The sequence below is a fragment of the Vigna radiata genome, chromosome 10 (genome assembly GCF_000741045.1).
Source record: "Vigna radiata var. radiata cultivar VC1973A chromosome 10, Vradiata_ver6, whole genome shotgun sequence".
NCBI lineage: Eukaryota > Viridiplantae > Streptophyta > Magnoliopsida > Fabales > Fabaceae > Vigna > Vigna radiata.
The window spans coordinates 19,822,277-19,846,500 of record NC_028360.1 but is presented as its reverse complement, the minus strand read 5'-3'; the positions used below and the strand labels follow the sequence as shown (position 1 = coordinate 19,846,500).

General features: G+C 32.7%; 4 protein-coding genes across 7 annotated transcripts; all 4 read left to right on the top strand.

Annotated features, from left to right (window-relative positions):
• The first annotated feature begins 85 nt into the window (after positions 1 to 85).
• LOC106775135 (tRNA (cytosine(38)-C(5))-methyltransferase) lies at positions 86 to 4,375 on the top strand. The gene is made up of 10 exons (XM_014662199.2): positions 86 to 255; positions 329 to 439; positions 902 to 995; positions 1,078 to 1,196; positions 1,300 to 1,422; positions 2,411 to 2,750; positions 2,847 to 2,941; positions 3,496 to 3,558; positions 3,724 to 3,788; positions 3,981 to 4,375. The coding sequence occupies exons 1-10, from the start codon at positions 184 to 186 to the stop codon at positions 4,054 to 4,056; spliced, it is 1,158 nt and encodes a 385-aa protein (XP_014517685.1). The 5' UTR covers positions 86 to 183; the 3' UTR covers positions 4,057 to 4,375.
• A 2,346-nt stretch (positions 4,376 to 6,721) lies between these two features.
• LOC106776259 (probable DNA helicase MCM9) lies at positions 6,722 to 17,715 on the top strand. Of its 4 annotated transcripts, none has more exons than XM_022786847.1 (20): positions 6,722 to 6,946; positions 7,031 to 7,133; positions 7,223 to 7,313; positions 7,417 to 7,555; positions 8,468 to 8,534; positions 8,890 to 9,064; positions 11,044 to 11,113; positions 12,631 to 12,728; positions 13,001 to 13,066; positions 13,787 to 13,879; positions 14,018 to 14,134; positions 14,609 to 14,681; positions 15,304 to 15,370; positions 15,501 to 15,582; positions 15,757 to 15,878; positions 15,954 to 16,021; positions 16,439 to 16,548; positions 16,636 to 16,683; positions 16,764 to 16,916; positions 17,399 to 17,715. In XM_022786847.1, the coding sequence occupies exons 1-20, from the start codon at positions 6,735 to 6,737 to the stop codon at positions 17,455 to 17,457; spliced, it is 2,013 nt and encodes a 670-aa protein (XP_022642568.1). In that variant the 5' UTR covers positions 6,722 to 6,734; the 3' UTR covers positions 17,458 to 17,715. The 4 variants fall into 4 exon arrangements, 3 of the variants coding, with proteins under 3 accessions (XP_022642568.1, XP_022642567.1, XP_014519137.1); XM_022786846.1 differs by having other exon boundaries at positions 11,014 to 11,113; positions 13,808 to 13,879; XM_014663651.2 differs by having other exon boundaries at positions 11,014 to 11,113.
• Positions 17,716 to 18,289: 574 nt separating this feature from the next.
• On the top strand, positions 18,290 to 20,247 carry LOC106775248 (probable calcium-binding protein CML20). The gene is made up of 7 exons (XM_014662343.2): positions 18,290 to 18,467; positions 18,692 to 18,815; positions 18,912 to 18,948; positions 19,029 to 19,056; positions 19,306 to 19,458; positions 19,529 to 19,631; positions 19,994 to 20,247. Exons 1-7 carry the CDS (start codon positions 18,465 to 18,467, stop codon positions 20,056 to 20,058), a joined length of 513 nt encoding a protein of 170 aa, XP_014517829.1. The 5' UTR covers positions 18,290 to 18,464; the 3' UTR covers positions 20,059 to 20,247.
• A 1,318-nt stretch (positions 20,248 to 21,565) lies between these two features.
• On the top strand, positions 21,566 to 22,840 carry LOC106775368 (putative F-box protein At1g32420). The gene has a single exon (XM_014662485.2). It carries the CDS (start codon positions 21,642 to 21,644, stop codon positions 22,815 to 22,817), a length of 1,176 nt encoding a protein of 391 aa, XP_014517971.1. The 5' UTR covers positions 21,566 to 21,641; the 3' UTR covers positions 22,818 to 22,840.
• Positions 22,841 to 24,224: the final 1,384 nt, after the last annotated feature.

Below are 24,224 nucleotides of genomic sequence, written 5' to 3'. Positions count from 1 at the left end.
AGTCTATTAAATATTTTCTAAAAAATCTTTTTTTTTTTAATTAATGGTTTACTTATTTCAAAGACTTGTAAGAACCCTAGGCTATTGGTCATTGATTGGCAGGAGGCAACTAGGGATTTTTGTTATATCATACGAATTTTTGTTTGCTAAAAAGCGATTGGTAGCTTAGAGGCATTAATCGGAATGGCGAAGGCGTCGTCCGAGGCACACGGTTGCCGGAGAGTGTTGGAGTTTTACAGTGGAATCGGCGGCATGGTATTCACTTCATTTACGGAAGCAAGTCTTTTTGCTTCAATTTCATATGCTAATGGTCTTAGTGTTTGTTTAGAGGTACTCTCTGATGAAGGCCCAGGTGAATGCCGAAGTGGTGGAAGCATTTGAAATTAACGACACAGCAAACGACGTTTACCAACATAATTTTGGTCATCGTCCTTTTCAGGTTTCCTTTGCTGTTTTTTTAATTTAAACTGTTGATTTGAAGTTCTGTTCACCTATTAGTTTCGTGCTTATTCCATTAGCTGAATGCTGTTAGTCTTTGCTTATTTAGTTATACTAGTTGTAGTTCTCAATTCTTTATGCATTCTGTGAAAGTCTAAATTCGTTCAGAATAAATTGGCTTTACTCCAACTTTTTTTTTTTCATTTCATCTTGTCAGTCAGGGGTCCTGTTTAACCCTCTAGGCTCTGTATACTGGTGAAAAGTTTGAATAGTTTGTACAAGATCCTATGTTGAAACCTTGTTGCCGCCATTGTACGCCAAAAAAAAATCTAGGTTCTTTTTGGAGTTTGGGTTTGTCATAATTGTCAAACTAGAGGAATGTGCACTTTACATGATATCCCAGACAAAGATAAAACATGAAATGATCAGGCTTATCTTTATTAACTTGTGCTTGCTGATTTAGGGAAACATTCAATGCCTGACTGCTGCTGATCTGGACAAGTATGGTGCCGATGCATGGCTTCTTTCTCCTCCTTGCCAACCTTATACACGACAAGGTGAGTTTTTCATCTTCAAATATTATGGGTTACCTTTTTCTTTCTTTGTTTGGCAAAAACTTACTCAATAATCCTGTGCTAGGCCTTCAGAAGGACACTGGAGATGCCCGAGCATTTTCTTTTCTTCAGATTCTTGAGCTCTTGCCATTTCTATTGAAGCCTCCAAGTATGTTATTTGTAGAAAATGTTGTTGGATTTGAGGTTTGTCTTGTTTGATTGAACTCATAGTTATTAGCCAAGACTCCAAATTATTTTTAATTATTTCTTCTATTAATTGTTTTCCTGTTTTATTCCTTGGTTACAGACTTCTGATACACATGCAAAACTGGTCGACATATTGGAAAAGACAGATTTTATCACACAGGAGTTCATTCTGACCCCTTTACAGTTTGGAATCCCATATTCCAGGCCTCGTTATTTTTGTCTGGTAGTGTTCTTGATCCTTGGCATAGTCTTTTTTTTTTTGGGATGTATTTTATATTATCTAGGAATCATCTGGAAATAGGGATTATGTTCTGGAATATGATCATATAAGTGTGATTTTTTGCAAACGTGTTTTCTTTTCTTAATTGTTTTAAAATTGATATTCTAGCTTTTATGTCCTCTGCTTTATCTGGAACGAAATGAAATTTTGTTGGGGCCTATAACAGAGATTTTCAGAGGGTTTCTTGTGGAAGCCTTCTTCTTGTTGACTTAAGCTGTGCTCACCTTTTGTATTTAAGTTTGTCATCCAAATATCTTAATACAGTTGTTCGAATTACTTGAGTATGGACCTCATGACCTAGTGGTGTATGTGTCATCAATATCAAATTACAGCATGTTTTTTAGAAATGAAATAACAAACACTGGGTCCTTAGCAGGGATGAATTCATTCTAATACTGGACCTACGATTCTGACATGTTTAAACAATACTATACTTTAAAATTATTCCTTATTCCTCAGAGAAGTTGATTTCTGTTTTGGTATGTTGATTTAGAGATACAATTTGGAAAAAGATAAAAAGAAGATACTTAATTATAAGGTTGTCTGATGGATTTTCCTGCACAGCCATATATATCTTGGTGTTTATTCAGATCATATTAATTTATAGCTGAGTGCAGATATAAAATAAAGATAAACATTGGTTAAAAAGCTTTTTGCAAAGTCTTTCAATTGGATTGAATAACTTCAGGAGGCGGTTGGAGTAAGATTTCTTACATTGAGTTATAGTGCGTGTGATGTTGTTGGTGTTTCCATTGCACTTTAATCTCTCTAAAAATTCTTGTTAATCACTCGATTTGGAAATTACATACGGATAGTGGGACAAAAACTGAGTCATACTAATATCATCAATTAGGATTCTTGCTAGGTGATTTGTAAACCTGTAATGTAAACATGTTTGTTACTGTTGACTTTATGTGTATAATATTTTCAGGCTAAGAGGAAAACTTCATCTTTTGTAAATGAATGTTTAAATCGCCAGCTGATTCAGTCTCCGGGGCCATTATTTGAGTACTTTGATACAGTGACTGATGATGAAGATGATTCGTCAAAAGAGGACAGACATAAATTGTTGCAGTTATGTCAACCTATTGAGAAATTTCTTGAATTGAAGAAAGCTGACAGCGATATACCTGTTGAACCAGCTACTATAATGTCTAGTTTTTCTAATGATGTTCCTGGGACTTCGGGAATAACTAATGGTCATGAATATGAATCTTTGGACCAATATTATGTTCACCCAAGCTTGATAGAACGGTGGGGAAGTGCTATGGGTATCCTTGCCACAGTAATTTGGTTACATCATATTCAAAACCATGTTATAATATGATCACTGTGTATTTCCCATCCCGTTCCTTAAAAGAGCTTAGATGTTGTCTATCCTGATTCAAAGCGCTGCTGCTGTTTCACAAAAAGTTATTACAGATACGTGAAGGGAACTGGATCCCTTTTGGCAACTGTCCAGGTAGGGATTCTATTTTGTGCAAGTCTTTCTTCGTCATATTGCTTAATATATCTACGTAACACTACAACTTGTTTGTTATTGAGTCACTGAAATGCTTTTCTCTCTATGCTCTATAGTCACCGTTTCATCTTATGTTTAGTATCTGCTCTCTGTTGCTCAATTGATGACAAAACTTGGAATTACTACCTGTGGTTGATGAAAGTTTCTTGCTCATTAACATAGAATATCCTGCTAGTTCTTTTTTATCATAATTGAGATATAATATAGTATAACATTTCTATGATACTAAAGAATATGTTTCTTGACATTGACCTTTTCAAATCACTATTTAATTTCCATATTTTTTCTTTTCAAGAAAACTATCCTGATAAAGACTATAAAGCTATCTTCTTATAATTGATCTTGGAACAAATGAGTAAATAAACTTACCAAACCCAACGTTTTGTTTTTGTTTGGGGAGGGAGCGTTGGGTAACTATTTGATAGCAACTCCCTTGACGTTAAAACTGGTTTCATTCTTTGCTTTCCTCCTCAAATCAACATTTAAATGTGCAGCCGATGAAGAGGGACAAAAGTTCACTGAAGGAGCAATGTCTCAGATATTTTACCCCGAGAGAGGTTGGTGGATTTTCTTTATTCTCAATTATTTAAATTATTTTTAGTCAATGTCATACGTTTTCAAGAATGCTTGCATGTGAATGCATGTGTTTCAGTGTCTGAAGTTTTCGTCTTGACTTCCGTGCATATTACTAATCTATATTGTATTTGTCATCATGTACCTAGGTTGCCAACCTACACTCTTTTCCTGAAAAATTTGAGTTTCCAGAGCACGTTAGTCTCAAGCAAAGGTATTGAATGATATTTTTGCATTCCTACGGAGGAATCCCTTATTTTAACTTTTTAGTGATGTTTAGTTGTTGACTTATTAATTCCGAATAGTCTGTGTTTTACACTATTAATTGGTCAGATTGCTGAGTTATATGCTTTCGTGTATTTATTGCTTGTGTTTTATTATACTACTGATATTTTTTCTTTTATAGGTATGCCTTGTTAGGGAACAGTTTAAGCATAGCAGTTGTTGCTCCCTTACTTAAGTATCTTTTCACCGAACCTTAATGATTTTCGATCGCGACATTCGTTCGACAGAAGCAGATAGATATTTCATAGGGCCTTCTCCTGTAATTTTGCTATGATAATGAGATCATGTATCATAATGCTGTGAGTTCGTGTGTCGATCATAACGATCCAACACTCACGAGTTTGGCCACTTCAGAATTCAAATGTAGTTTACTAATGAGGGATACTAAAATGTAAATGATATTTGGGAGAAATTTAAAATGTACTTATCCGGCATCTTGTAGAAGAAATGATAGCATCTTGTATCAAATTTGAATTTAAACAGATTTGAGGAAATATGCAGTTAAATTTAAGTGTTCTTTAAAGCTGATGGTTTAAAATGAATGGTTTCTTGCTATACACTTGATTTTGCTACGTTGTTATACATATTGTTTCCGAATCGTATAACCATTGATTCTGCGAAACACATAATGATGATGTTGGTGGTTTCATATAAAAAGATGCATACTGATAATGTCTCTTTGATACCTTAAATGTGCGATGTTATGGTAAGGTGAGTGTTCCTTTGTAGGAATCGATGGTTAACAGCTTTTACTTCGATAGCTAAGGTGGTGAGTGTTTTAAAATATATTTAAATATCATTTTAGTGTCTCTAAATATTATAATCTTTGATGGTTAAAGTTATAGTTTAATCTCTTTATTACACAATAAAAGGAAATAGTCTTTTGTAATCTTATAAAATTTGGATTTTCTGTTATTTTTTCTGAACAGTTTTTTTTTATTCAAAATATATTGATGAATACTGATTTTAATATTTTAAAATATATTAAAAGTATTTTTAGAATATTAACATCAATGTGTTTTAAAGTCACAACAAAGGACTAACATAAAAGAAAATCAATCATGAATATGTATATATTTAGGTTGTTTGGTTTGAGGCAAATTATAATAACAAGAAGACAGGTCTCTTGCAAATTTGAATATTTTTAATTAAGTATCTGTTGAATATTTTTGGTGTATTGGAAAGTTTTATATATTTTTTCTTATTTTCTTCTATTTGTCTTTGTGTTTAGAAATATGATATGTTTTTTTTATTAATATAAACTATTAATGTAAGTTGATAAATGATTTTTGTTATTTTCCTTTAAAATGTATTGGATAATAAACACACACTCATCAATGTTGATGACTTGTATCATCTTTTAATCACGGTAAGTAATGACATAAAAATAATGAGAGAACATGACATTTTTGTTATCCAACACATTTTAAATGAAAATAATAAAAGTTATTGTTATTTTAAATTAACATAGATATCGTTTTCGTATTAATCACGAAATTTTACGTATCTTAACACAGGGTGACAAATAAATAACATTAATCAATATAATAGTTATGTCAGATTGGTATAAAAATCAAACTATACGTTTTGAATACTCAACAAATAAAAAAATAATAATACAAAACTCAATTAAAAGTATTTTAATTTGTAAGAGACTCAAAACTTTTTTAAGTCTAAAAGAATGAAATCATTATTGAAATACTATATTACAGATAATAAAATTAGTACTTCTAAGACACGTAGTTGTAATTGTTCACCATGAAAAATTATTATATCGATGAAAATTGAATCAATAGACATAAAATGAAAAAATTAATTGTGTTTTGTGACGACCATTTATCACAGTATTATAGCCAAGAGAGGTGATGACCTTCTTACAAGATCATCAAGAATTTGTTGTATTTTCTTGATCATTATTAGTTTTTTTAGAATATTCAAAATTTATAATTCTTATGCCAAGGTTAAGTTCCATATTTCTAATTTTCTGCCTCTTATTTTATTATTATTTTTTCCATATTTGATATTCATCTGATCCTAGTATCAGAATTTATTATATCATTAAGCATATTCCTAATTAATCTTATGTGATAAAACTTATTCTAAGTAGGTTGAAGTTCTAATCATCACTACATATTTTTAAGTATAAGATGTATGACTTATTTTAAATTAGGTCAACATCTTAGCCATTAGAACACAACTCAAAGTCTTCGAACAACAATTCTTATTTTAAGGTAAGTTGAAGTCCAGTTTATCACTACTCAACTCCAAGTCTAAATGATAAGACATATTTTAAGATAAATTAAAATCTCACCTATTATTACATAACTAAAAAATCTTTAAGGGACAAAATTTATTTTAAGATAACTTAAATCTTAATTATCCCAAAGTTTATAATCAGTAAAACTTTCTTAAATAGGTCAAATATTACCTGTCACTACACAACCTTCAAGTCTCAAATAATAAGATTTTTCCTACATACAAGTAAAAGACATATCTATCTATACACAAAGTAAAAAGTTATAAGAAGTAAAACAATCAATTATCACAAAAATATAATAATTTATCCCAGAAAAAAAGTGGTAAATTTGTTTTTGCTTTTTCTTTACCAAACAACCTTAGTTTCAGTAACTTTTTATTCTCTCTGTTCTCCCGTCAACGTCTTAGATATAAAAATAAAAAGAAAAAAAGATATTCGACGAATAAAAATAATAGAACACTGAAGTAATAAAATAACAATATTAGAATTAAAGTGTACTTGGTTTTTTGTTTTAATATTTAAAGGAATTAATAATATATGAAAATACTTGGAAAAATTTTAGATATTCATAGTTTAAATAGCATGAAGACAGAGAGTTTGGCGTGTCACGTAAGGAAAATGGGAAACATTGAAACTTGGAGTGCTGGTTGTTTTCCCTCCGAAAGGTGTGAGAGTGTGCAGAGCAGAGGAGCATGGTTAACGGGGAATTACATCGCTCATCCAGATGACTTCCAGTTAATAGTCTCCTTTCTCGAACGCAACCATTCCGACCAGTTCCAGTCCATTCTTTCTTCTCCCGATTCCGACCTTCACTTCCCTCTTTTCGTCGAGTATTACGATTATTGTTATGCATTTTATACCTTTTCATTTGTTTTCTCACTGCAAGATTAACCAGTCCTCTTTTTCTTATTCAGTTTTGCTGAACTGTTCGAAGAGGAATTGCGCGTTGCTTGTCTCCTCTTGTTCCAACCCAATACCTATTTGCGAGTATTCGACGCGGCTGCCATTTCGGCCCAGGTACGTAGTTCTCTCTTGTGTTTGTTTATTTTGATTTGGAAGAGTAAAGGTGGAATTTTGACTTCTTTTTATGTTGTGGGTTGTGTTAGCAAACCGTATTGGCGGATGGTAAGAAAGGGGTGGAAAAAAAATCCATTCATGTTCGTATTAACACCTGTGGCTCACCCCTTGAATTCCCTGGTCTGCTTTTGCTCTCTAGTTGTTTGTTTCAATACCCCTTATGAATCCTGAGTTCAAATGTTGATTGATTCGTGTGTGAGTTTATTTTGTTTGGCTGAATCAGAAACTTTTCCAAGCATTGGACGTGTTCGCGTGCAGCACCATGGAATTCTTCTCACTCTCAAAGGGATAGTGATTAGGTCTGGAGCAATCAAGATGCACGAAGGGGAGAGGACGTACATGTGTCACAAATGCAAAAACAGGTGTCTCCTACTTCATTTTTTTGTCATTCTTCATAATTTGTCTGGCTAGGACATCATGGATAATTCCTCTTTGTCAGAATGTTTGGAATATCATCTGTACTAGTAATATTAACAATTGCGATGTTCTAATATAGGCTTTACTGCACTATTTTTTCTTAACAATTTATGCTACATACTCAATTCCAATGCACTCACCCTGTTTCACAACCTTAGCTCTCTGTATGTCATTGTACGTTATTAGTGTCTGGGTGGAAACCCTTGCTTCCCAATTTGGCTGTGTATCACTCCAGGCCATTCTCATGTTGGTGGGGAGCTTTTCGAGTTTTCCAAGAGTATTATCAGTATGCATAGGAGCCAGCGGTTTCCTGTTTTTCTTTTGTGTCACAAATTGCCATAAGTTTGCTTTTATTTCTCAAAACTCTATGAATCGATTGTTAAACTCCTACCAGGACAGGAGAAGCCTTGGTAAGTGTCTGTCAAGAAGTCAAACAATCTCTTAAAAATCATTGAATCAGTTATTCAACTATGTCATTATAGCTAGCTTAATGAGTATATGGTGTGTACGCTAGAATGAGGAAAAAACTGGATGTTATGAACAACTAAACATTAGCTCTAATACCAGTAACTAATTTAGCTGCACACTTATTATTGTTGCCCTAAAGGCTGTAACTAATTTCTCATGCTATGTGTGTGCACATTAGCATGAAGTCACCTGTGTACATTCACGGATTGATTATGGTTGACCTAGTGGGCGATGGTTTGGGTAGCTTGCATGATGTTAAGCTCAAATCTCATTGTCGCCATTGTGCACCAAAAAAATTATGCACATTCACAACTTGGTAAAGATATCTGTTTTATTCCCATACACCTCTCAATATCTTTCCCACATCAGTTAACTAAGTAAGTATGCAGCTTCCCAGTACATCCTTTGGTGGAAGCTCGAAACTCGATATCATTACCTTCAATTTGCCCAATTCAGGTATGTTCTGCATCTGAGTTCTACATTTTCCTTACAATACTTGGATATTTGTTCCCATTTCATAACCCAAAAATTAATACATAATAAGATATGCTATCATATATTAAAATATAAGATAAGCAAAGTGCCAGATTAGAATTTGCTTGTGTCATATGAATTTTCTTGCAACAAGTTGAGGACTATGTCAACTTTCTCAATTCTAGAAATTTCCTGAAAGCTTAAATTTGATTTTTGAACTCTTATCCTTTCAATTTATGTGTTTGTTTTTATGTAAATATGATATTAGTATACTTTGAAATTGGCAGACTATCTTTTCCCGTTGTTTATGTTTGTTATTTTGTGTTTATAACATCAGAATTCCAAGCCTTGTTCCGGCACGAAATTTCAGTATGTAGAGAACACTATAGTATGCCATGATTATCAGGAGATAAAAATTCAAGAAAGTACACAGGTGCTAGGTGTTGGGGCAATTCCTCGTTCAATTCTTGTCATCTTAAAGGATGACCTCGTTGATGTTGTTAAAGCTGGAGGTATTCACTTCAAGTTTTGATAACTATTGTATCCCATACACATTGAATTTTAACATATGAATTGATCTAGGGGTTATTACCGCTGGAAATTATGAGCAGGTTTCAGTATAATGTGTGGTAGCTCTATTTCTCATTCACTAGTATTTGATGTAAGGAATATAGTCCTTGAACTATGGTTTTTCCTTTCAAAAAATTATGAATGATGCATCTTTGGATTTCTTTGTACAAATCTGTTATAATTTCTATTTTGTCATATTGGCCTTACTTGAGATAAGTTGTTAAGATGTGAGAAAGTCTTATTTGTGTTGTAAATGGCTTCCACGTCATTTTAGCTTGGCTTGACCTGACATGAATTACAGTTTATGCTTACTGATTCTTAATGACTGTAAGAATCAGAGTGCATTCTGTATTGGATTTAGATTTTGAATGTTGAGTGGTCACTCTTAATAATCCTCATCGATAATGATGCATTTCTCTGTTTTGTCCGTGGAACTATTAATTTTGTGCCTACTTTTTCTTTCCTCTATTTGTATCCCTTGTTACATCTTAAGACTGTTTCTGAAATAATCAGGAATCTTGTTATGTGTATATTTATTTCAATGCCATGCAGTATTGGGTCATTTGTTTTAGATATGGGCTTTTCAGTAGAAAACGTTATTTTTATTGCATTATTTTCTTGACAATTTGATGGTCTGAATATGCTAAAGCTGGGGTATTGGAAGAGAATATTGACAAATTATTTCTGGTAACTATCAGAAAATTAAAAGCAGGCATTTCTATTAAAATTAGATTATGTGCGTTGTACCATGTAGTTATGCATAGAATACTTTCTTATTCGTTGTAATTTGGATTGGTCTTCCCACATATTTTTAGGGGCATACGACTAATAGGACAGATTTGTAGCCTAAATCCTTAGGTTAGCAATTATTTATTCATGCGCTTATATACTTGTGCCTATTTCTGTAAATAAACAGAAAATAATATACAATTTCAGCTCTCTCTTTGAGTAATTGGAAGAGCCTATCCTTTTTTAATGTTGTTGATGGAAGAAATAAAATGCCTTTGTTAGTCCTTACCCTGCACTATAGTGTATAACATCCAAAACAAATTAAATCAAGAAATACTCATAGTAACCTTTCATGTAGATAAAATTAATTGTCTCTATTGAACAATATCATACTGTAACCATGAAAAGATTGTTAGGCAATTTGCAGGCTGCAATCTGAATTAAGGGTTTTTGGAATTATCTCAAGCATGCAGCATCACACTCCTTTGTCTTGGCTTGGGATTTAAACGAGCTGAGCTCTTTAAGCTTGAATTTGGCTTGTGAAAAGATTAGTGGCTCAAGATTGACTCATTTATTCAGTTGAGCTTAATTAAAAGCTCGAGTTTGGCTTGTTAAAAAAATATTAAACTTGAGTCTGACTTCTTTAGCACGTTTATAACTTGATTAATTTTGTTTTTATGAAACTTTTCTTAAATTATCTGTCAACTTTATCAATATAGCATCCAATTCGTTTTATGACTAATCTACTAATAAGAAATATACATAAACTTTTTTTCCCAGAAAAATTACTAATTAAAAAAGAAGCTACATTTTGCACAAATGTAATTCAATATTAGCTAGTAGAACCTGAACTTTGAAACAAGTGTACTAACATCTCAATAAAACGAAAACTACAATTGATGTTAAGCTTTTAAAGCTTGGACTCAGCTCATATAATAAAGCGTAATTGAAAATTTGGATTTGTTTATTTAACATAGCAAATGAGCTTGAACGAGTAATTAACAGGTCTGGTCCGAATAACAAATAGTTTGGTTTATTTACACCTCTAGTACCGACCATTATAGCATTTATATTGCCAAGGGAATGATGGGGCGTATAATGAATTCATAAATGGAATATTTGAAGTTTGATTATGGTGGATTTGATTCTTATTTGCTTGCAGATGATGTGATCGTCTCTGGTGTCTTAACAGCCAAATGGGCTCCAGAGTTGAAGGATGTGCGTTGTGACCTTGATCCTGTATTAATTGCCAACAATGTAAGGTGCAAAAGAAGTTCTCACCATGTTTACCTTAAAATTAGTAAAAATATAAAGCATTCCTCGTGTTTGACATCGGTCATAAAAGTTTATCAGTTGATAAATATGTTTATTTAAGCACATCGAAACTTTTCCTGTTTCCCTATTCTGACAACGGTCTTCCAAATATTCTCTTTTCAACTTATTGAATTGTCAGTTCTTTAACTATGCAATGCCTAGATATGAATCTTACGTTTAAGTAGGTGTTATTCTTTCCAGCATTCTATTTACTTCTTATGATGATTTGAACTACTTTCCATTGCTATCACTCCCCAAATCCGAGGATGTTAATACAAAACTCTTCATGCACCTCCAGCTAATATATTAAGATTTCGGGTCCAATGAGTTCCTGGCATGGTATTGAACTTGAAGTCCCCTCAGCTAATATATTAAGTTTTCGGGCCCAATGAGTTCCTGGCATGGTATTGAACTTGAAGTCCCCTCAATCACATGGTCTATAAATTGGTCCTCGATAACCTCATTTTTCATATTAAATTACATTTTAGACCGAGTTAAAGTGGATTTGAAGTACCTCCTAAAGTGCTGTGTTGAAGTAAGCCAGGCCAGTCTTTCAACATTGTCAAATTGATCATTAAAGCACTGATGCTCTTGGATCCATTTGGCCACTTTTCACTAGAATGAGTTCTTAACAGGAGAAAGCAAGTTTCATTGAGAACTTCTGCTCAGTGTTCTTTTTTTCCTAATTCTAAATCCAATTTAATTGGCAACTTATCTGAAATGCCTTACAACATAAATTTAATGTGAAATGCCAAGTATCAATGGAGCTAATAAAGATTCTTTAAAATAAATTATGTGTGTGTATATATATAAATACAAATTTTGTAGCACAAATAGTCAGTAGGGTGAGCCCTGGCTCAAAGGTAAAGTGTCACTTTGGTGATCGGTTGGTCATGGGTTCAAATCCAGAAGCATCCACTTTTCACACGCAAAGGTAAGGCTGCACCCAATTATCCTCTCGATACCTTCACATAGCGAAGAGCCATCTAGCACTAGGATATGCTAGTTTATCCAGTCTTTATATTATATAAGCAGTCTTAGAGGTAATAGCACTCTTGCCTTATGAATATGTTCCAACCTGCATTTTTCTTCCTGACTATGGCATAGCTAAATAGGAATGGCGGGATATCATCATTTTTACTCATTTATTTTGGAAAATCTGTTCCTTTGTCTTCTTGAATAACTCTACAAGATTTGTTTGCAATACGGTGTTTTAAATTTTTTCTGTGCATTGATATCATTTTTACGGTTCTCTTATAGTTTTAGTATTTTGCATGAAAGAAAACATTATGATTCTTCTGTCACACGATATATATTTTAATATACTTAAACACAAAGCACAGATTAAGTGCTTTCAGGAATTGAACTTACGCTTTAAATTGTAGACATCTACTAGGATCCAATGGAAGGAAAGAGAGAATCTAATCAAGTTTATTTTGAATTTTTATTTTCTGTTTGTTGTCAGGAGAGTCAATGAACTGAAGTCAGTAATTGATGTTTCTGACGATTTTGTTATGAAATTCAAGCAGTTTTGGGCTCACTTCAAAGATTCACCTCTAAAAGGTGGTATTTTGATACACATTTCATGTATTGCTTGTATCAGTTAAATTCATATTTTTTGAACCTTTTGTTTTCTACTAATATTTGTGATTTTATATTGTCTATAAGAAATTTGACTACACAGTGCAGCATTATTCATCACTACCTTTTATTTTTAAATCGACCAGACTCTTCACATGCAAATTTGGTTAATGCTTGTACATATTTTCTGGGATGCTATAATATATGCATATTGTGTGAGATGAAAACTCTAAAGTCTTTTCAAATTGATCCAGGGAGGAATGCTATCCTGCGAGGAATTTGCCCGCAAGTATTTGGCCTTTTCACTGTCAAGTTGGCTGGTAAACGCATTCACCCTAGGTTGAGTCTTATGATTATTTACACATTCATCTTAAAATTTGTTGCATTTCAATATAGGTTCTGTACTTGCAACTTAGAAGCTTTCATCCTGGACTTACCTTTTCTTTTGAGAGTTTTATTTGAAATGTTTTCTAGTTGTATTAAGGAATATAGGATTCTATATATGATGAGTTTCCTTGTCACAGTTACTTGAAATAAATACCTTGGTTCATATTGGAAAGTTTGAAGTTTATGTAAATTTTAAATTAAAACTAAATTGAACCCTGAAATGAATAGTTCAAATAGAACCAAACTTTCAATTGATCTTGGAAACGGAAAGCCTAAAGATGAAGTAGTGGTCTCTTTGAATTCCATTCGAAAGAGGAACCTTATATAGGTTGTATAAGGAAGTACAGGACTTCAAAAAGAGTTTGAGGAACTTAGTCCATGACATGACTTTAAAGGGGCAACAGAATCGCAATGTGGTGGAGGCATTCGATATATTTTGAATTCAAATTCATGTCTTGACATGCAACAAGATAAATTTTATAGCTCTTTGCTTTGTTAGTATGGGTAAGAACTAGAGGATTTGTTCTTCTCAAACTGAGAATTATTTTTTCCTTTGATAAATTATCTGTCTCTTGTAACTGAAATTCTTCTTTTACGTGAATCACTCTCGCATCTCTTTGCAAACTTCTCATGTCTTTTGCTTCTGAAATCAGTTGCATTAACTCTTATTGGAGGTGTGCAACATGTCGATGCTTCTGGAACTAGGATACGAGGGGAGTCCCACTTACTCCTGGTTGGTGATCCCGGTAAGCGTTTAATTGCTGTTACTATTTGTGGAACTGTGGACTTTTCTGTCAGTTCTTATCATCAAATTTAGATAAAGAAAAAAAATGTTCTTATCATCCTAACTTTCCCTCACATACCACACACTGTCTTGGTTACAGGCACCGGAAAATCTCAGTTTCTGAAATTTGCTGCAAAATTGAGTAACCGCTCTGTTATTACTACTGGATTGGGAAGCACAAGTGCTGGATTGACTGTTACTGCAGTGAAGGATGGAGGTATGTTTTTTAAGCTGAAATTTTAATGGCAACAGATTCTTTTAGTCTCGTTCATACTTTGTTGCACCTGTTTATTTCTACTTTTGAATTTGCCACTTGCTGTTAAAGCTATTTTAAAACCATGTTCTAGTTACCCTTGAAGTCCTAGATTCTTTTTATTATTGTTGTTGAACCTCAACATGAAAGAATTGTTAGGTTGTCTTGGTTTTTTAATAATTGATTTTTGTTGTTGAAACTTGTCAGTGAAGGACTGTTTATGCAAATGTCTTTTTATTCAATATTATAACTTTATTCTCATCGTGTATTATGTTCAACACTAATGACGATGATTGTTATAGTCACAATCTAGCATTTCAATGGTACTTTAATTCAATTATACATAATCATTTAATTGAATAAACAATTGGCATGCATGGATCTACACAACTCGTGGATGGTTATAATAATTGCAAGCCTGCACTGTGGAATCTTTAGGAGAATGGATGTTGGAAGCTGGAGCTCTTGTTTTGGCAGATGGAGGATTGTGTTGCATAGATGAATTTGATAGGTAAGCTCTTTTGAAATTGCTTTGGATCTGAAATTTCTTCTGGAGATTCAGTCCTTTACCAAATGCTGTATATGGTCAATTATTATCTCAATTTTGGAGCTGAAAATTGAAATAAAGAGCTGGATATTCATATCTGTAGGTTTAAATTGGATATTTAATCAGGCAACTTGTGTGGGTAAGAATTATAAAACATTTTCTTTTGGTTTTTGAATGCTATATTCAAAATTTGATGTTTGTGTCTATTGCTATGCACAAAGATGCCTTCATTTCAGAAGTTCCTTTGCCTATCCAAGTTTTCTTTCTCATTTTTCTATGACGCAACAAAACTTGTAGTCTGTAAAAAGAGATCATACTTTGTTTTGATGGGGACAAAGCTTTTACTTTTAACTGCACTAAGCTACTAAATTTCTTCTATTTGAAACTTGGAAGACCTTAACTAGGTCATTCAATTGATTATATTTTTCCAATACCTGAAAGCTTCTACACCCTTAAGCTGAGTGAGGCAAGTTCGCTAGATGCTTTCGTGAAACTTTAAAGTTCTAATTTAACGGGAGTTCTGCAGAGTGTGTATTTTCATTTAGCACCCTGGGATTGGGTATGTAACTAAATAATATTTTGGCAGCATGAGGGAGCATGATAGAGCAACAATACATGAAGCCATGGAGCAGCAGACAATAAGTGTTGCCAAGGTAGAATGTTTGAGTACATTACGTAAAATTTGAATGAAATTCAGCTTTCTCTACAACACAAGTAAACTGGCTGCTAGCAGATCTGTGGTAAAAGAATGTGGTTACTGATTTACTCTCTTGCTTTATTCAGGCTGGTCTTGTAACAACACTCAGCACTAGAACAACTGTATTTGGTGCCACAAATCCCAAGGGACAGTATGATCCTGATCAACGTATCACTTAAGTTAACATATATTGGTTTAATACTATTTAAGATTAATTTTAAACTACAGTCCTTATTACTCTTGATGTGCAATCAAGAGTCCTTTCCTCTTGCTTCTAGCTTATGTCTAAAGAAGTTTGCTATTGCTTCAGTTTCAATACTTGTCTGACTTAACACAAGGTAGCTCTGTCTGTCAACACAACACTCTCCGGTCCTTTATTAAGCAGGTTCGATATTGTCCTTGTTCTATTGGATACAAAGAATCCTGATTGGGATGCAGTGGTTTCATCTCATATTCTTTCCGAGGTAATCTTTGTCCCTGTGCAATGCATAGAGGTTCCCATGACTAGATTATAATACTTGTATGAAAACTACATCCAGGCAGAATCGGATAGCACCACTAATGACGAAGATCTCATAAATAGCTGGCCACTTGCTACTCTCAAGAGGTAGGTATATGAGGCTAATGGCCATGAATAACATTGTCTTGTTTCAGTGTTATACTCTTATCTCTTGAGTACATTTAAGCTGTCAGCAAATTAGGAATCTGGAATTTAAGTTTAATTTATCTGCTTGTAATCTTGGGACCCATTGCTCATGATTTAATTATGTTGTCATTTTGAAATTGCTCATAGTGTTAGGCATATTAGCCAATTGCACGCTATAATAGAGTATTGGAGTGGCCTTGGTCTATAATGGATGCAGTGATCCTAGTTCTGTGTAAAATTTAATCTACATTGAGTTCCTTTTGTCCTGTTGGAATATGCTTCAAAATGGGATAGATCTTGTTTATTTGCAAACTTCGTAAAATTGATGCCTTTGTAAGAAACTCTTGGTTACTTAGAATAGTGAAAAGAACCTTGCAGGTACATACACTATGTGAAAGAACATTTCAGACCAGTCCTAACGAGAGAGGCTGAAATAGTTATATCCAGCTATTATCAACTTCAAAGGAAATCTGCAACTCATAATGCAGGTTTGACCTAGAAACCGATTGTTACGTAAAGTGAGTATGATACTTGAAAGATTTGTCACTTTCCTTGATTACAAATTTGCAATGTAGCTAGAACAACTGTCCGCATGTTGGAAAGTTTGATACGCCTAGCACAAGGTATATAACTAGTACTCGATGAAACTTCTCTGGTGAACGTATTCCTCTTATTCTGTGCTTTGACTCTTTGAATGTCACAGCCCATGCAAGGCTGATGTTCAGAAATGAGGTGACTCGACTAGATGCCATAACAGCTATTTTATGCATAGAATCATCCATGACTACCTCAGCTATCGTGGATTGCATTGGGAATGCTTTGCATTCCAATTTTGCTGACAACCCTGATCAGGAATGTATCCTTGCTGTCATTCTTTGCATAAGTTAGCCAGCCTTACATGCATTTAATGTCACTATGACAACCAAGCCTTCTCTTATTAAATTGGGGTTAGTCACGTAGATCAATTGAGATCATTGGGTGGGTGGGTGAGCTCAGTTGCAAAAAACCAAAATTACAGTAAAGCCACATGTGATAAATTTGATACGTATACTTTTTATTCTCGAGCCTAATAAAGTGATAGGATAAGTAGTGTTCTTTAGTTTAAATTGAAATTTTCTTAGAACTTTTTACATGGTAATATAGTTTGCCGAAGTCATAAAGATCAATCTGCAGAAGAGATCAAGGGGTATTAGAGATTTTGGGTGTTAGATCAAATGAATGCATTTAAATGGCCTGTAATTTTGTGCATGGCTAAGTTATATTGTCGTGTTGCGTTATGTCCTCTATTCACAGCTTTTTGACTTTGTTTCTACAAGATCCTTACTACCGGTAAAACAGATGCGAAGCAAGAAATATTGATCCGACAAAAATTGAATAGAGTGGAGAGTGAAGGCTAAGAAAGGAAAAAGAAATGGAAGAATCGTGTAGTATAAGTGGTTCCTTATGGTGGCCTCTGCTATTTTTGTTACAGTGGAATTGTTTTCTTTAGCCTTTTTTGAACACTTTTGAGATGTATACTTGACACTATGTTTACACAAGCTATCGAATTATCTTCTTTCCTTCCTGATGTATATCGTTGTGAATAAGTTGACAGTGTTACAAGCTATACGAGTCACAACATAATGGAAAGATTCCAGAAGTTTCTCACAACTTAAGACTATCAAGTGTCAACTTGTGGCAAAGTCAATTGCTTATAATTTTGTATCGCTTGAAAAAGAATAGCACAAATGCATGTGTTTGATTTCATGTGGATTATTCAAGATGAAGTTGAAATATCAATTATTTAACACTATCTAAAGTAATGTATAACATGTTTGATTCTATATTGAGAAACTGTTTATAATTTCATAACTGATGAAATTGAAACACCGTAAGATAATTTGTGTTAGATTAAAAGTTATACTAAATTGTATTATTAACTTATTTTATAATAAATACATCTAGATACAAATTACATAATGTGTGGGTCATTCACCTTCAGAATAAATTGCTTTGGCTATCAACAAATCTTGTGAGCAGACACAAAACTGTTCATATATGATGTAGTAAATTATAAATTTATAGTTAAAAATTTTGAAAAACATTTTTTAAAATACTTCTAAAATGTGTGATCAATTTTTTGATGTGTATTTAATTATATTTAAAAAATGTATTAGAGAGGTGTATGGACAAAATATAGGAGTGCATAAAGTAGTATCTAAAAATAAGTGAGGAACACCAAAAGCCCGATCTATTTAATTTGATTGAAAAAAAAAGAAAAAGGAAGATCCGAAAGAAATTTGAGGGTGCAGTCTTTCTAACTGTGTGCAGAAGAAACGTCGTTAAATTATCAAAAAGCGGGGAAAGGGAGATTCTGCGAAATTGTTTCAATTTTGGTCGTTTCGGTGCCCTGTCTCAGACAACCATGGTACGATCTCCCATCTTTACTCACTGAAACCAATACAGTAGATCATTCATCATGAGTTCTACTATTCTTTTACAATTTTTTTTTCTCTTCTTTTCAGATATATAATAAGCATAAGTCAGTAGCTTCGTTTTGTTTCTTGTATCAAATCTAGGGTTCGGAGCAAAAAATGATTTTTAAAAAAATTATGTTGAACGAACCATTAACTTGTACAATTCCCGTATCAGTCTTCATTATACAGAGGGGAATCTAGGAGGTACAACAATAAACAAAGAGGACGCCATAATTTGACAACGCAGAAGAAGCAGGAAATTAGGGAAGCCTTTGAGTTATTTGATACCGATGGCTCAGGTTTTGTATCTACGCTTCAGTTTGGCATCAAAATAACACTATGGTCCAATTTTTTATTTTTATTTTTATCAATGCTATTATTTTGATGATTTTTAGGTACTATTGATGCCAAGGAGCTGAATGTTGCCATGAGGTACTGTTGTTGTTCATAGTCTTAAAATTATTGTCCTATTGTTTGGCTGTGATGTTGCGAATGACATGTTATCTTGGCAGGGCTCTTGGATTTGAGATGACTGAAGAGGTATTATACAGTGACCATTTGATTTTCTTCTGATTGAATTGAATTTTGCAAGTTTTGCATTATTTCCTCTGAGAATACCCGATTGTCATGAGGATGGGAACCATCTGTTCTTTCTCTTATTGAGTATAAGGGAGTCGATCTGTTGTAATGAAATCCAGAAGTTAGCGTTGCAGTGGTATTTCCAGATGATATGCTGTTTGTTAGAGTTCTGTTTGCATATCTGATTGATAACATGCCGTGTCATTTCAGCAAATTAATCAAATGATAGCAGATGTAGATAAGGATGGAAGTGGAGCGATTGATTATGATGAATTTGAGTACATGATGACTGCCAAAATAGGAGAACGGGATACTAAGGAGGAGCTCATGAAAGCTTTCCATATTATTGATCATGATAAAAATGTAAATCTCTGCACTGCTGTATTATACATAACTTTAACATGTTGATTCTAATTAATCGTGGTCTTTTCAGGGAAAGATATCTGCATCAGACATCAAGCGTATTGCCAAAGAGCTGGGTCAAAATTTCACTGACAGAGAGATTCAGGAGATGGTTGATGAAGCAGACCAAGATAGTAAGTTATACCGATCATATCCTGGTCAACTTTCTAATTTTACAAGAAAACTTGTCATATTGTGAATTTGTATTGATTCACGAGCTTTAGATTATGCTGACATAATGCTGTGCATATGGCATAGTATTATCATTACTTTGATCTTCTAATTGACAGCTGTCTGCGCTCAAAGACATTAGACAGAAAATACTGTTGCGAAAAAGATTAAAATGGAATTAATTAAGATGATGAGAGGTCTCTAACTTGTATGCAAGATTTACTGAGAAAAATTACTCGTAGTTTGTCACTTGACATAATTTTCTATTACTTTACCATTTGTCTCTGTAATTTGAGATGTATTTTCTTTCCCTCAAAACGTGCAGAGGATCGAGAGGTTAGTCCAGAGGAATTCATCACGATGATGAACAGAACTCGCTTCCATCACTAGTGATATCTATGTGGGGGTAGTTGCTATCTTTGTTTGGATGCACTTGTATGGGAAAATTAAAATTAGAATGGCGAAGTTATATATTGTTATATATTGTACACTCTGTATGAATGATTCAAATGCTGTGACTTTTTGTATTGCCTATGAATAACATTGATGTATGCTCATATCCATGTGTGTTCTGAATAATTTCACTTTTGTACCAAATGGGCACAATGGGATAACTGAAACTCAAGATGGATCTATATATCGATTTCTGAAAGAAAAAGGAATAGGTAATTATGAAGGTGAAAGAAGGGGTCCTTGGAGGGAGGTCTTTTATGTGAAGTAAGTTGGATTTTAGATATACGTGATTAAAGCATAATCAAACAATTTGGTATAAAACACAAATAAAAGAAGAGTGGAGAGTTTAGGAATAAAAAGAATATTATTAAAAGGAAACTTAGAAGTAATTTTTCTTCAATTTCAAATAACTTGAGTGTACCATTAAAATAATATTTTTATTCATCAACATATTTTTTTATTAAATATGTTTTAAGTGAATGATTATAAATTTAAACTCTTATTGATAGGAAGCGTAGTATGTGTCCAGTGTAAGTTTTTTAATTATTCAATTTCTAATAACTTTTAGTAATTTCTATTGATGGTAGTTTTAACCTTATATTTCTATCATCCGAGTCCTTCTTCAAGATCCCATAGTTTATGTCATTTTAATTCAAAATTTTCAAAATCTTCAATATTCAATTGTTTTATAAAAAAGTCTATCTTATTTCGATATTCAATTCAATAGAAAGAATGTAATAATTATCACAAATAAAAGTAGTAAAAAACTTTATGACAATCAATTAAATTTCACAACTTTTAACTCTTTTTTTACTTAATTAAACGGAAGTATATTTCCTATTTCATAGTATTGCTTTTAGCCTATATTTGTTTTACGTTGTTTAGTGGAGTCAAGGATGGAACGGTGAGTCTTTCGTTAGTATCAAACGATTTGCAAAGAATTGCAAACTCATCATGAAATTCCCATTTTAACTTTAATGATTTTTCACTTTTTTTTATGCATGGTGTGTGGTTTTATTCCTGCAGACACAGTGAACAATGATTTTTAATGTTGTATTAAATGGATGAGTATAATTTCATTAATTATATCTCATATTTTATTTTGACATTATTGATACCAATTACATTTTATTTTAAATTATTTTTATATTTAAAGATAAAATGATTTTAATTTATCAAACTTATTATATCATTTATAAATTTTTATCTCATTTTTCTTTTCATAATTTTTCATTTAATTCAAAGAAACAATTTCACTTTAAAAAATTTTCTCCTCAAATTCATTCAAATCCAAATTTCAAAATCTAAAACAAAAATATATTATAAAAAATAAGAAACATATCCTAAATAATAATTCATTATTAAATAAGCAGTATGTGGGCGTATTTTTTATTTATAAGAAATATATATTGTTTTAGGTTTTAGGTGTATATATAATGGGTTGTGAAGTTAGATGTTGCAGAAAGTGCAGCAAACGAAAGAGAATTGAAAGCATGGAAATGGCGAGAGAATTGTTTTGAATGCAAAGATCTGAAATGGAGAAGGAGGTTCTGCCATTCGATGTTATGATAAACATTCTGAAGAGGGTTCCGGTGAAATCCCTAATCAGATTCAAATGCGTCTCAAAAGAGTGGTTAAACATCTTAGAAAGAAGCCCTTTCTTCACCAAACAGCACCTGGAGCACTTCGCCGCCAACAACGCCCTTCTCCTCCTCCAACGCATCCATCGACAGCCGCGACCTGAACCCTTCTCCACCTGCTTCATCGGACCCCACCACGACCTCATCGACGAATCCCATCTCTCCCACATCGTTTCCCCCTCCGCCAAGATCCTCGCCTCCTGCAACGGCCTCCTCTGCCTCCGCCACAACATCGGCCTCTCCATCCTCAACCCGGCCACCCGTCAAATCAGACAGGTTCCCATCACAAACCTTTTGGCCTTCAACTACGTCGGATTCGGGTTCAACCCCCTCGCCAACGATTACAAGATCATCCGAATCTCCATGTGCGTCTTCGCCCCGGACGACCAGGTGGTCGTTCTCGACAACATTAGGGTTGATCGGGTCGAGGTCTATTCGTTAGCCTCCAGCCTCTGGAGGGAAATCGACGCCGAAAAGTTGCAACCTTTGTGTATTGTCTCTTGTTCCGTGGCCATCACTGGAACTATATTTTGGCTTGCAAACACCATAACTTCTGCTTCTAACCCAGATTCTGAATTTGTGGTTTCATTTGACATCGGCAGGGATTTGTTTACTTTGGTGAACGGCCCTCCGATTCCAAATTCGCCCTATCATCCCTACAACAACAACATTCTTGCTGTTTGCAACGATAAACTTGCCATGTTTCGGAACTACATTGTTGGGGCCTTTGAGTCTGGTTCTTGTTCGTTTGATTTGTGGGTGTTGGAAGATTTTCATGGTGATGATCATGATGGGGAGAGTTGGGTGAAGATGTACAGTGTGGGGCCATTTTCGAGGCTTGTGTATCCTTTAAGCCTTTGGGGAGATGAAATTGTGTGCCGGGAAGAGTTGGCTGAAGCGGAGAATGATTTGAGAACAGTTAAAACTGTTTTGACTCTCTTCAATCCTCTCAGCAAGCAATTCAAGAAACTCCCATCTCGCAGAGACGAGTTTTTCTATGTTCCCTTCTCCTATTCTGAGAGTCTTGTTCCAGTTTCAAACCCTCTTCACCATTAACAGTAATGTTCATGTTTCCTTTAGCTCTTTCTTGTCATAGATTCATTTTCCTAGATTCTATATCATTTACTTTACAAAAGTCCCTCCTATTTTTAATAGGAAAACGATTTTTTTTATGATATAGTAAACAAAACATTTAATATTACACACTTTCTATATGTTATATTTTCTTCATTTAGTTTCTATATGTCCACTGGTTATTTCGATTATTTACTATGGGTTTTAATATGACTTATTTGATTTTTAATTTTTAAAGGAATATAATTTTAGTATAAAATATTCTATAATTCTTTATTACATCAATTTACAATTTTTTATCTATATTTAAAGCTAGTTTTTTTCTAATTCGGTTTCTGGAAAATCTTATATATATATATTTTTTATAATATTAGATCGTTTAGTTTATTTTGATAAAATTTAATAAATTTTATTGTATAATAATTATTAAATTAATATTAAAAATAATAATATAATAATAATATAAAATGTGATTAATATATTATAAAATATTAAATCATATTAAAATAATAAAATAAATTAGTTATTTATTAATTTTAATTTAAAAACAAAATTTAAAGAAATGTTAAACTTGAAGTTTAACATATTTTTAAACTTTTTTATTTAAATTTTAATTAATAATTAACTTATTTTAATATAATATTTTTTAATTTAACAAATTTCTTAAATTAATTTTATTATAAAATTTAGAAATATTTAATTTATTTTAATATAATTTAGTATATGTTATTATTTTAATAATTATTATGAAAATTATAATAGTAATAATAAAACTAAAAATAATAATAATAATAATAATAATAATGTAAAATTTGATTTAATATATCCTTCAACGATTTCGAAAATGGTTTAAATGGTTTTCGAAAACTGTGGAATACTTAAAACGTTGAAGTGTGTATTAAGTTGGTTGTGAAAATATAAGTATTTTTTTAATACAGGTAGCTTCTGACATAATATTTAATAAAGGAAAATAAAAAACAAAATTTAATATTTCACGAAAACTACACATTTCATTTAAATTTTATTTGGGAAAGGAAAATTTATATTCTTACTCTCTTAAATACAACCTATTTTTGAATTATTTTTTTACCCCATAGATAGCACACTTCTACATTTTTTTTTTAAATAATACCATGTAGCTTTTATCTTCAGAGATAGCCTGTTTTTATTATAATTCGGCTTTCGAATAACTAAATCTAGAATATAATTTTGACATATTTTTTTAACAGAATCATCAAAAACATGTTGAAAATTCATAAATCGAATTACGAACTAAAATAATAATAATAATAATAATTCATAATAAACATTGAATGCTTTGGATAGCTATAATCTCCCCTTTCATTCACAAATCATTGTTTAATTCATCAAATTCTTTGGCACCATGAT

What these genes read in the sequence shown, in the direction of transcription:
- LOC106775135 (XM_014662199.2), top strand. Translation starts at nt 184, where the DNA reads ATGGCGAAGGCGTCGTCCGAGGCACACGGTTGCCGGAGAGTGTTGGAG. An exon ending in TTGGTCATCGTCCTTTTCAG is followed by an intron (nt 440 to 901) that starts GTTTCCTTTGCT and finishes TTGCTGATTTAG; the next exon opens with GGAAACATTCAATGCCTGAC. An exon ending in GATATTTTACCCCGAGAGAG is followed by an intron (nt 3,559 to 3,723) that starts GTTGGTGGATTT and finishes TCATGTACCTAG; the next exon opens with GTTGCCAACCTACACTCTTT.
- LOC106776259 (XM_014663651.2), top strand. Translation starts at nt 6,735, where the DNA reads ATGGGAAACATTGAAACTTGGAGTGCTGGTTGTTTTCCCTCCGAAAGG. An exon ending in TGCATAGATGAATTTGATAG is followed by an intron (nt 14,682 to 15,303) that starts GTAAGCTCTTTT and finishes ATATTTTGGCAG; the next exon opens with CATGAGGGAGCATGATAGAG. An exon ending in CCACTTGCTACTCTCAAGAG is followed by an intron (nt 16,022 to 16,438) that starts GTAGGTATATGA and finishes AGAACCTTGCAG; the next exon opens with GTACATACACTATGTGAAAG.
- LOC106775248 (XM_014662343.2), top strand. An exon ending in GATTTGAGATGACTGAAGAG is followed by an intron (nt 19,057 to 19,305) that starts GTATTATACAGT and finishes GTGTCATTTCAG; the next exon opens with CAAATTAATCAAATGATAGC. An exon ending in TGATGAAGCAGACCAAGATA is followed by an intron (nt 19,632 to 19,993) that starts GTAAGTTATACC and finishes CAAAACGTGCAG; the next exon opens with AGGATCGAGAGGTTAGTCCA.
- LOC106775368 (XM_014662485.2), top strand. Translation starts at nt 21,642, where the DNA reads ATGCAAAGATCTGAAATGGAGAAGGAGGTTCTGCCATTCGATGTTATG.